General features: G+C 37.2%; 1 protein-coding gene across 3 annotated transcripts in view; it reads left to right on the top strand.

Annotated features, from left to right (window-relative positions):
• The window catches only part of map4k5 (mitogen-activated protein kinase kinase kinase kinase 5), a 155,685-nt gene that overhangs the window by 68,581 nt on the left and 74,840 nt on the right, over positions 1-12,264 (top strand). For all 3 annotated transcript variants that reach the window (XM_059649146.1, XM_059649148.1, XM_059649147.1), the window contains 5 exons: positions 2,059-2,123; positions 3,116-3,171; positions 5,902-5,949; positions 6,660-6,702; positions 12,095-12,167. In XM_059649146.1, the coding sequence (XP_059505129.1) occupies positions 2,059-2,123; positions 3,116-3,171; positions 5,902-5,949; positions 6,660-6,702; positions 12,095-12,167 (285 nt within the window). The remainder of the gene's footprint in view (positions 1-2,058; positions 2,124-3,115; positions 3,172-5,901; positions 5,950-6,659; positions 6,703-12,094; positions 12,168-12,264) is intronic.

Raw genomic sequence — 12,264 nt, 5'->3', positions numbered from 1 at the left:
TGGAGGAAGATCCATAGTGGAGTTCCCCAAGGGTCAGTATTGGCAATCTTGCTTTTACGAACATACATAAAGTGAACTAGATCTTAGTTTGCAGATGACAGCTGGAAGTATTCTAGATCATGGAGAACTTTGTAGCAAACAAAGCTCTGTGCTTCCAAGAGAAGTGATAAGTGATACACTTTGGTAGCAAGAACATGGCAGACAGCATAAAATGAAGGGTGTGCAGGAGTATACAGACCTGGGTGTATATACACATAAGCCAATAAAATTGGTAGGACTGGTAGGGAGAGCTATTAATAAAGCCTACAATATTTTAGGCTTCATTAATAAAGGCAGAGAGTATAAGAGGAAGGTAGTTATGCTGAATTTTACAGAACCCACACCAGACTTCAGATGGAAGTCTGGATACCGTTCTGGAAGCCGTACTTACAGAAAGATGTGAATACACTGGCAAGAGAATTTTGAAGTAATTTACAAGAATGGTTCCATCGATGACAAATTTCATTTAGAAGTATAAATTGTGGACTTTTTGTTGGTGAGGCAAAGGCGTAAGGGGAGACTTGACAGAAGTTTTCAAAATCATGTGGGGTTTGGACAGAGTAGACCATGAAGAACACTTCACACCCAAAACAAAACCAAATTGCACAGTTTTAAAATATTTTGCAAAAGCAGTAGATGTGCGGGAGAAAAAAATAAAAGTAGTGCAGGTTTGGAATGCACTGCCTCAGTGTTGTGGAGACAGATTCAGTTGAGGTATTGAAGACAGCATTGGATGATTATTTAAATAGAAACAGCACGCAGCATTCTAGGACACCAAACAGAAGGTTGGCACTCAGTCAAAAATGCTTACAGCTGGAGCAGACATGGTGGGTCAAATGGACTCTTCCTGCACCACTAGCTGGTGCTCTGTGTATAACACTGAGCAATGTAATTGCACCATTCTTAATTTAGCCAAAGCTAAGGTTTGAGTCCTTGAACCTGCTGAAACATCCTTTTTCTCTTGTACTGCAGTACTGTTATAAGCCAAAAATGTCACCCATCACCATATTTACCTTTCCTGTTACTTCCAAGGACATTATAACCAAGTATGTTTAACATCAAAAGAATAAAGAGAGGATGAGTGAGTGGATAGAAACGTGACAGATGACATACATTGTCAAAGTTATCCACCTGAACTGGAAATGCAGAATTTATTTTTAAATAGGAAAACCTGGGAAATGTTGGTGTTTCAAAGGAATTCTTTGCAAATGAATGAAAGTTAATATACAGGCGCAGCATGTAGGAGTTAGTCTGTTTGCTTTTTTTCTTCTTGATGAGGGCATTGTTGGCAAGGCAACATTTATTGCCCAGCAGCAGTTGACTATAAGACCGTAAGACATAGGAGTGGAAGTAAGGCCATTCGGCCCATCAAGTCCTCTCCACCATTTAAATCATGGCTGATGGGCATTTCAACACCACTTCCCTGCACTCTCCCTGTAGCCCTTGATTCCTTTTGAGATCAAGAATTTGTCGATCTCTTCCTTGAAGGCATCCAACGTCCCGGCCTCCACTGCACTCTGCGGCAATGAATTCCACAAGCTACTTTGCTGTGGGTCTGGAGTCGGATTAGGCCAGACCAGGTAAGGATGGCAGTTCCCCTCTCTAATGGGCATTAGTGAACCAGATGGGTTTTTCTGACAATCAGGAATGGATTCGTGGTAATCATTAGATTCTTAATTCCAAAATTTGTTGATTTCAAATTACACCATCTGTCATGGCGGGATTTGAACCTGGGCTCACAGGGCTTGTATTTTTTGTTTGAAACCTGTATTGTATTTCTTTCGTATGTTTACTGTAGATCTTTTTGAGCTGTGGAGGTACTATTTTCCACGTTGACTTAAGATGAAAAACATATTCAGCTAATTGTTCTCTAAATTTAAAGATCCAACAGCGGTTGTAGATTATCCTTTCCCTGTCCTCAACAATTAATTCAGCTGTTTGTGAATAATGAAAATTTCCATTTTTTATTTTGTAACTCAAGTTTTAAGCATTTTCTAAAAGATATGTTGTATGTTTTAGCCGTGAAAAGTTATGGATCTGTATGGAGTACTGCGGAGGTGGATCACTTCAGGATATGTACCACGGTTTGTTGCTTAAGTTCTCCTCATTGCCTGCCCATGTGTTCCTTGCCCCTCTCCTTCCACCCAGTCCCCAAAAGTAATTAAACTGCTGCCCTGTTTGGTCATTTAATTTGCATGTTAAATAATCACTCAAGATTATTCAAAAGCAGAGTTTCTATTACTTTTTTTTAAACTAAAACCATAAAATAATGCATTTAATTGCTGTTTGTGGAATCTTGCTGCATTTGCCTATTTAATGGTGATTTTATTTTAAACTAATTTATCTTGTGAATAAAAAGAAAGGGACTGCTAATGTTGACAATACACTGATAGCATCTATTAAGGGAAAAAACCAGTGTTAGAAGGTCTTGTGTCCAAAATGTTAGCCTGTTACTTCTTCACAGTTGCCAACTGACCAATTTTCTTCCAGAATTGCAGCCCTAAAAGAAAATTTTTGTGAATTGCTTTCAAAATGTTTGTGTATTCGTTTTTTTTAAATGCTGGATTTACTCATTCTTGCCCAATTATCCCCCATATTTCTCTCTCCCTCATTTTCCTCTCCCATCCTGCCTCCCATCCTGCCTCTTCTCTGAGTCCTGGTATAGAATTTCCTCTTCAGATCCCACACCCTCTTTCCATCTGTTCCTCCATTTCCAGCCACTACCCTCTGTCACTCGTCCCAACTAGCTATTTTTTTTCTTTCACCTGTCCCTTACTTAGTTCCTTTTCTACAAGACTCGAATTATAGAAACCAAAACAGTGGTTGATGGAAAAGCTCATTAGGTAAGGCAGCATCTGTGAAGAAAAAGCAGAGTTAATGTTTTGAGTCTGGTGACCCTTCATCAGACCAGCACCTGCAGTTCTTTTGGTTTTTATTTAGAATTATAGAAATTTCATTTGAACTGACTTGATTGTACTTTAAAAGGAGTTCTCCTCCATTTTCTGTTTTCTAAAATTTGCAGAAGTAGACTAATTGTTTATTGACTGTTATGTTATGAAATGCTTTGCTTTTACAGTAACAGGACCCCTATCAGAACTACAGATAGCTTATGTTTGCAGAGAAACTTTGCAGGTAGGAATGTGGTTTCTCTTTGACTTTGCACATTAAGAATTTCTTGCCAGCAACTAGGAGAATGCATTAGCGTGATATTAAATGAATGTGTACCCCTCCTTTAAACAAAACAATTGACCAAAACAGTTGCTGACCATTAATCCGAATATCACTCATTAATATGACTTAATCGATTATTTTATTTCCAATTATTGGTAATTTTGAGCAAGTATCACTAGCCTAGCCCTCACCGAGCACAGTAGAGAAAGAGGATTTTTGACTTCTCACTAATACTGAGAAGTTTTGTCTGTCACCTTCTAATAATTAGGAGATAAATAAGTCATCGATTTTAAACGAATAGAATTATCTGATGTCCATTGCTCAGCACTATGGCAAGAGCAAACTTGCCCATAAATTGCATGTTGGTTGGGTTACTGATTATGAGAATTGAGGATGTAACTTCTAGGACACTGAGAAAAGAGAAACTTGAAGTGTGGCCTGATTGACATTTGAAATTGTGAAAAGGTTTTATAGGGTTGGCATTTTGTTATGATTCTTGAGGGGAAAACCATGAACCTAGATGATAAAATTGATGCATGACCCTCAAATAAAGAAAATTATTAACCTTGACTTTAGTTCAAATAAATGGAATTTACAAATGAATTAACAAGCAAATGATGCTTCAAATGGAAAAAAAAACTTAAATTTCATTCTGTGTAGTCAATACAACAAAGATGCAATCACAAGCGCTTGCATCAAACTGTATACAACTGGGACACCATGTGCAATATTTATTGTTTCAAACTTGACTTTTGGTACTGAGGATCCCTAACTTTCTTTCTTAATTGAGTCAGTCTTTAGTTGTGTTGACTGGCAGTTGTATTCTGAGGTCCTAGGATACAGTTAACACTGAAAGGCTCTTATGGCACAGTAGTGGTGTGTGAGATCTCTATCTCTGAGCCAGGAGGCCTGGGTTCAAATCCTGCTTATTGCAGAGGTGTGAGATAATAACATCATGAACAAGTTGGTTAGAATAATAACTCTCCTGATCCAACACTTCTTTGTATCTGTTTCTTTGTGCTGATTTTTCCCTTGTACTTCACGCTGCTCTGTCTCCAAACCACATTACTTCTAGTCTTAACACTGGTTCCTATCCCTTACAGGTAAAGGATCACAAATTCACATGGCGAATATTTCTTTTTACCTATGAAAATTATAGCTGATCTCTTTTTGAAAAGTGTTAAAATTCCTTTTGAAACACTCTTTAATAACCATTACTGATCCTACCAATGTTTTAAAGAAATAACAATAATTTTCCTTACGTTAGGTAAAGGCCAAGTGCCACAGGTCTGAAGGATTATAGAGAGACCACTGGTATTGAGTTTAATATGAAGGTAAACACACCTCAGGCAAGGTTAAGAAAGTAGTAACTTCATTGTGATCTCAGCTAGTGTGGGAATTGAACCAATGCTGTTAGCATTCTTCTGCATCACAAACCAGCCATCTAGCCAACTGAGATAGCACAGATATATTTAAGGGAAATCTGGATAAACTTGGGGAGAAAGGAGTAGATGATTGCACATATTAACAGACAGAGTAAGATGGGAGGAAACTTATGAGAAATATAATTAAAGTAAATAGCTGCCAATAATCATTTTGAAAATAGTCTGTCTAGCCAATTTCTCTTATTTTTGTTTTAATGACAAAAAATTAGTATCTTTAATATGACATTTAGATGATAGGATTCCCTTTGACATATTAATTCTACGCAGCTAAGGGAATATATGTTGAGCATTTAAGATTTAATTAAGCACCCTAACAATTCTGTGAAATGTAAAATAAAATGAACTGAGTTCCAACAGATTATTATTCATGCAGCAGTGTTGGTAGTAGAGTGAAGATGCAAATGAATGATAAATTTATTGTCTCTCATGTCTAGGGAGGCACAGTAAAAAATGTTCTGTCACAGCATTCCTGTGTCACTTTGAGGTACAAAAGAATAAAAATAAAGTATTTAAATAAAGTTGATCTTTATCGGCTGGCGTGCCAAACGTGGCTCCAGGACTTATGCAAGGTCTCTGTAATGTCCCAGCTCTGGGCCCACTGCAGCCAGGAGTCCCTGTTCCACTATTGTTGCAGCCGACACCTCACTGCTAGTTCCACAGTATTTGTGGAGAGAAAGCACAGTTGATGATTTTGCTCGAGAGACGCTCTTTCAGAATACTTCAGTGACTGGATTAATTGTTAATAGTTTGATGTTTTGAGTTGCTAAAGAATAAGAATAATTAATCAAATATTATGGTGAAACTATACAGTCCTTGAGCTAGATCATTAGTATGTTTGAAATTTAATGGATAGGGAAGTAATTTAAGCCCTTAAGGGAATAATGTCCAAACCTTGTCAGTTTGTTGGTTGCGAGGAAAGATTGAAGATATGAGGGGATATCTTGGAGAAACAAAAAAATGGCAAATTGTGTACAGAAAGCAAACCTACAGCATTATTTCAGAATATACTGTGAAATTATAACAACTGAGAAATTATTGAAGATGTTTTAAGATTTATGTTGATAAGGAGCATTTAATCTTTTTAAGAGGGTAGTAGAGTCAAACCCTTTCATGATTACAGTTGAATGCTATAGAATTTTCTTTTGATGGATTGGGCAAGTGACCCATGGATATTCTCATTTGCAGTTGTGTTTTACTGTTGTGCCATTTTTTGTTTGTGCTTGATGATGTGCAACTTGGTTTGTAGGGTCTGGGCTACTTGCACAGTAAAGGAAAAATGCACCGAGATATAAAGGTAAGCCTAAATTTCCGTAAACTGAATACTTTTTAAACATTTGTTGTCAATCAAACTGTATCTGTCATATGCGAAAGTGGAAATTAGCTGTTTGACAGCCTGTTTTGCTGAACAATCTAGTTAATTGTTATGATCTAATGGGATGGTGTGCTGTAAATTGAAGCATATAATTCCCAGCGTGGTAAACACCGGTACTCTGGTATACCTGAATTTCAGACCAAGGTTGATTGTAGGCACTGACCAGGTTTTTGTAATAAACAAACCCTTTTGTTTTCTTTTTCTCTGCATTTTTGTCTCCAATTAGTATCTAGTTCCAACCTGATCATACAGTGAAGAACCAATTAGCTTCACTTCTAAACAAATCTGTGATCCTGATCATCTGCATGTTGAAGGAATCCATAGCCAAAAAAATTCACAATAGGTGTTGAATTCCTTGTTGTGAAATTATGCAGCTATCCTGGTAAATCCCTGTTTTTAAAATCCGATCTTTCTCCATGCAGTCCATAGCTTTTGAAGATTTAAAAAAAGGCTTGTTTCTTATCATTTTTAAAATTTAAAAATAGTAGACATTTCCTTGGAGGTAACTAGTTGTGTATTGGCAGAAATCTGGACATGGTAGGTTATGACCTTCTTTAAAAAAATGAAGTTAAGAAAATAAGCTGGTGGATGCTAATTAATTACCACTTCATTTCTAAACTGTTTTCTTTTAGGGGGCAAATATATTACTGACAGACCATGGTGACGTAAAGTTAGGTGAGTATGACCCAGGACTTCCACCCTTGACATATTTTGTAAAAACCAAAATAACTGCAGATAGTGTAAATTGGGAACAAAAACAGAAGTTGCTGGAAAGGCTCAGCAGGTCTGGCAGCATCTGAGGAAAAAGCAGAGTTAATGTTTCAGGTCCGTTGAACATTCCTCGGAATGTTGATGTATTTTTGGCTATTTAATATTTTAAGGCTAAAGGTAATGGATACCATTTTGTTTTTGTTCCTTTTATGTGAATATGATAATTTTAACTTTTTAGTCAAGCATGAAAGGCAGTTTCTGTATTTAAAACATAATCTATTTGAGTAAATATGTGCAGCACTATATAGTAAAGTGAGAGAATGGAGGTTTACACATCACGTTCATTTTTCTTACCTTCCACTGGACAACTCAAGTAAAAATGGGAAGAATGGGCTAATAGCCAAACCATGAAGAGTCTTACAATGCAGTTGCTCACCACAGCTGTGCTTGATCTGAAATTGTTAATGACCCAATTTCCTCGATGAGGAATATTTAGAAGAAAAGATATTGTTGTACCAACTATTACCACTGGCAGTGATAATGGGAACTGCAGATGCTGGAGAATCCAAGATAATGAAATGTGAGGCTGGATGAACACAGCAGGCCCAGCAGCATCTCAGGAGCACAAAAGCTGACGTTTCGGGCCTGGACCCTTCATCAGAGAGCTCTCTGATGAAGGGTCTAGGCCCGAAACGTCAGCTTTTGTGCTCCTGAGATGCTGCTGGGCCTGCTGTGTTCATCCGGCCTCACATTTGATTATCACTGACAGTCTCTTTCTTAAAATGCATGCCTAGCAAAAATGTTTCAGTTCATTGAGGACCTCGGTTTTTAATTCTTTCCTTACCAACTCCACCTCCCTTGGTAGGCTATGGTCCCATCTCCCCAGCAGTATTTCTGCTGCTTACCCTGGCTGAAATCTTTCATTTTAGCACCATGGAATAAGATCTATTTGATCTTTATGGCTGAGTGGCGCAATTGTACGGCCACTTATGCCTAAACCACAGAGGAGATTCTGAGTGGGCTTTCAGTTCTCGAGTAAGACTGGTTTAAGTGTACAATTCAGGCTGTCACGTTACCAAATATGCCTTGTGGTAGTTCAGCATTCTATCTTGGATGTTTTGGGTGTAAAGAAGAGAGAATAAAGACCCTAAAATGTGCTGAAAAAACTATTGACACGAGAGGTTTTTTTTTGTAGAAGACAACTACTGAGGGATCATTTTGAAGAAGAATGCCAGAAATTTAAGATGTCTGAAATAGAATGCATTCAACCTTTTCAGTGTACCAACCAACTTATCAATTAATCATTATGGCAAAAAATTCTGCATACTATATATAAATTAAAATGTAGAGTCCAAACAATGAAATCTTTACCAAAAGCACTGTACATGATATGGTAACAGACTGTCCACATTGTAAGTTATCCATTGTGCTGCTTGGCTGCATAACTAGAAGAAACTCAAGTTCTCTCGTGTAATTCTGCTGAATTAGCTGATCAAGTGAGTATGGCTCAACACCAACCACCAAGATACCAGGAAATTGCATAGATAATACTGTACTGTTTTGGCTGTTGTGTCTTCCATTGTAATTGACATAAATCAATTTAAAATACTTCTAGCTTGGAAAAGCTTTGTAGAAGAATTTTTGCTCCACTCTTGTCCTTTGCCTTGTCAATTCTGATCCTATCACAAAATCATTAGACAGCAAGGTTTCTATCATTAGTGCTCTTACAGCAGCTGCTTGACGGTAGGCATGTGTGACTTGGTTGGAATTTTCCCTAATTTTATTTTCCTGTTGAAGGAACAGTTGTATTTGACATGTGCATCTTCTACTATCCCCTTTCCCATAATTCATTAGTAAGGTATGCTTTAAATTTAAATAAAACACGATTTTCCAAAGCATTGCACAAATGTTGAAAATTGTCCAATTAAAGTGGAATTTGACTGACTTATTCATTGCAAGGAATTTCATATATTTGAAAAGGAATGTGTTGTGGCCAGAGAGAGTATTGTCAAGAGAATAGATTCTGCTTTCTGCAGAGAATTGCAACTTGTAAAGCAAAAAAGAGCAGTGAGGCAGGAAGGGGCAGAAAGCTTAAAAGTAATAGGGCATTGATGATTAAGATCAGGGGAAAATAGCAAAATCTTACAGCTGATAGCATTATGTGTAGATATGGAAAATATTCACTATCAAATTGATGAACTAACAGCGGAAATCTTAAAAATAGTTTAAAAATGGAAAAGAGATTCAATAGGCAGAATTGAAGAAAGTGCTAAATGCAGTAAAAAGGGGAGAAAGCATTCACATTTTAAAAAAAACAGATCCATTTGTAGGAGCTAAGAAACAACAAGGTGTGAAAAAACCCAACTGAGTGTTAGTAAGCAGATTATTACTTAACAAGTGCTGTATGATGCTGCTGATAACCCCTTCCATCACTTTCCTGATCGAGAATAGACTGGGATGTTTAATAGCTGGGTTGGACTTACCCCTTTTGTCATGTGCAGGACATACCTGACTGTATTTCCACATGGCCTAGTAGATGCCTATGTTTGGCAGTTCTGGAATGGCTTGGCTAGAGGCGCATCAAGTTCTGGTGTACAAATCTTCAGTATTATTTGTTGGTTAGTGCCAGGAGAATATTTCCTTGGCTGGAACATTTAAAACTGAGATCACAAACCTGGAATAATGTTTCTCCACTTGGAGAATTAGAAATATTTTCACTCAATTGGTTGTGTATTATTTTGTATTACTTTCTACTCTAATGAGATACAGATACTTCCTTTATAAACATGGATGCAAAGTAAGAGAATGTCAGTGAAACCAGATTGAGTAGAGGGAATGGATGTGGTTAATCATTTTAGGTATGCTGTACTTTATGCTTAGAATTGATAAGTCACCTAGTTGCTAAAGTAGTTGGGGCTGGATATAGTACAAAGGTTTACCACAATTAACATTGCAATCTTCCATTTGTACAAGGGAGATGCCAGTGGACTGGAAGGTGGCAATTGTGACACATTTTCCAAGAGAGAATGCAAGGGCATTCAAGTAACAGTAACTTCAAGTAGCTAAGGAAGGGTCACACGACCTGAAACATTAACTCTGTTTTTGCCTTAACAGATGCTGCCAAACCTGCTGAACTTTTCCTGCAACTTTGTTTTTGAACTGTAGGGGCTGGTAAGATTTTGGAACAGTAATCAGGAGAAAACCAACAAGCATTTTGAAAATTTTAGTTAATCAAGTTCAGCCAGCTTAGATTTGTAAAAGACACATAGTATTTGATTCATTTGCCTTCAGAAAATCTTAAAACTTTAGTCCATATTCCAATGATACCAAACTTGGTGGTATGGCAAATACTTATGATACCAATTGACTGCAACAGGGCATAGACTCAGAATTGGCAGTCCAGTTCCGGATGTAGTTTTATATAGAGCAGTGTGATGTATGCATTTTGACAGTGATATAGAACAATATATAAAGACATAAAGGCACAGTTCTAAAGTGCATGCAAGGGCAAAGGAATCTGCAGGCATGTGTACAGAGAACTTTTGAAGTCTGCGGGCAATGTGGAGAGGAGAGTAGTAATGCATATGGAATATCGGCTTCATAAATACAGCTATTGAGTTTAAAAATAAAATTGTCTTGTGTCTGCCTACAGTTCTGGCTAAATCACAACTGAAGTATTTTTGGTCACGAAATCTTGGGAAACATTTAAGGATCATTTTAGGGGCTACCAAAAGAGTTGAAGAATTTTAGTGATGCCTGGTTGGACAAGCTGAGATTGTCCTCCTTAACGTGAAGGGAGATTGACAAAATCTGATTTGAGGTGTGCAAATTATGTCTGGTTTAGATGAGATAGCAAAGAAAAGTGTACAAGAATAAATGGTTTCACAAGAAAATTAGATGGAAACTTTGAGGGAAATGAACTTGTATGTTCATAAGGTTAGGGCAGAGAAGTGGGACTGACCGGATTGCTCCTCCGAAAGATGACTGTGTGTGGGTGGGCTGAATGACCTCCTGTGCTGTTGTGAATCTATATTGAAGACAGATATTAAAGGATTTTTGGATACCAATGGAGTTGAGGGGGATGGGAATAGTTTGGGAAGACAGGGTTGAGATACAAGTTCAGTCATGATCTTACTAAATGGCTGAGCAGGGTCTGATGTCCTCCTATGCCTGTTTCCTTTCATTTTTAAGTACTTCGGGAAATTTTATACACAATTTCTAGAGTGCAATCCTGACATAATGAGATGGACAAAAACTTAAAATAGAGATTTGCAGTTGGATTAGCAACAAAACTGTCTGCAAATTATGGGATCGTTTATCCAAAATTGAATGTGGAAATTTGTAATATTCCATCAATCGTGTCTTACACTCCTGCCCCCTCCACACAGATCTCTACAGATAAAAGCAACACGAACTGATTTCATACAAACTTAAACTATTTCCACATTTTTTGCCCATTCAAAAAATAAAAATGTTCAACTTTATTGAGTGAGTTATGTACAGTGTGCTAAATCATGAATATGACTTCTGTCAATGTGAAAATCTACAAGGATGGTGTCTTATTCCTTCAGCTGAATATTTTAAAATTGCAGATTTTAAAATCTCATTTTAATACAGCAAACATTTTTAATAACCAGCATCTATACGGACCAGGAGTGTACAGGTTCATCAGATATTCTGATTATTTGGACTTCTTGATCAATGTAAAAGTATTCTAAATAATAGAAAAGTAATGCAGGGAGTATGCACATCATTACTATACTATATTAATGACATAAATCACTTAAATAATGCAACTTTTGTCTTAAATGAAACTTATTGGCAGAGAGCCTTCTCACTTGCACCCTCAACTGACCACTCGGATGTTGGGGGGGAATTGCAATAATGCAGTAACTTCTGCTATTTGAGGTATATTATTTTTGCCAGTTTATTGAGAGTGCTGGTTCATTGGGTGCCAGTTAAAACAAGGTCTGCTGTACTTGTTTTGGTGTTTCAGCTTCTTTTAATTCCATGTCTATGCCCAAACCTTTTTTGACTTCCTACACGATATGCTTGCTCACGTACTATTTTGGTATTTTTGTAAATTCTTCAATCTAGTTAGTTGATAAGCCTGTTTTATTTTGATATTACAGATGCCCTGTAGGTGGTGGCAAAATCAAATTTTGCCAGAATAAACAAAAGCAAAAATCTTTATGGAAAGCTGTTTCGGGGATCAGTGGCAGTCACCATGCCTTTACCACTTATTTGATAATCTAGGCTAAAATTTTAACATAGTTCATGTATGTCAACAATTCTGATCATTCATGATTGAAAACGCTGCATGTTGAAGTTAATTTATGCTGATTTTGCATTTCAGCTGACTTTGGTGTTGCAGCAAAAATAACTGCCACTATAGCCAAGAGGAAGTCCTTCATTGGAACCCCATACTGGTAAATAAAGTTATTTCTGCCAAGTGATATATGCACACCTTTAAGGCAATGGCCCCAGCCTGTCACTATATTTTGTCGTAATTGCGGTGATAAGGAT

This window comes from Stegostoma tigrinum, chromosome 10 (assembly GCF_030684315.1).
Source record: "Stegostoma tigrinum isolate sSteTig4 chromosome 10, sSteTig4.hap1, whole genome shotgun sequence".
NCBI classification, from domain to species: domain Eukaryota; kingdom Metazoa; phylum Chordata; class Chondrichthyes; order Orectolobiformes; family Stegostomatidae; genus Stegostoma; species Stegostoma tigrinum.
This window is presented reverse-complemented; position numbering and strand designations above follow the sequence as displayed.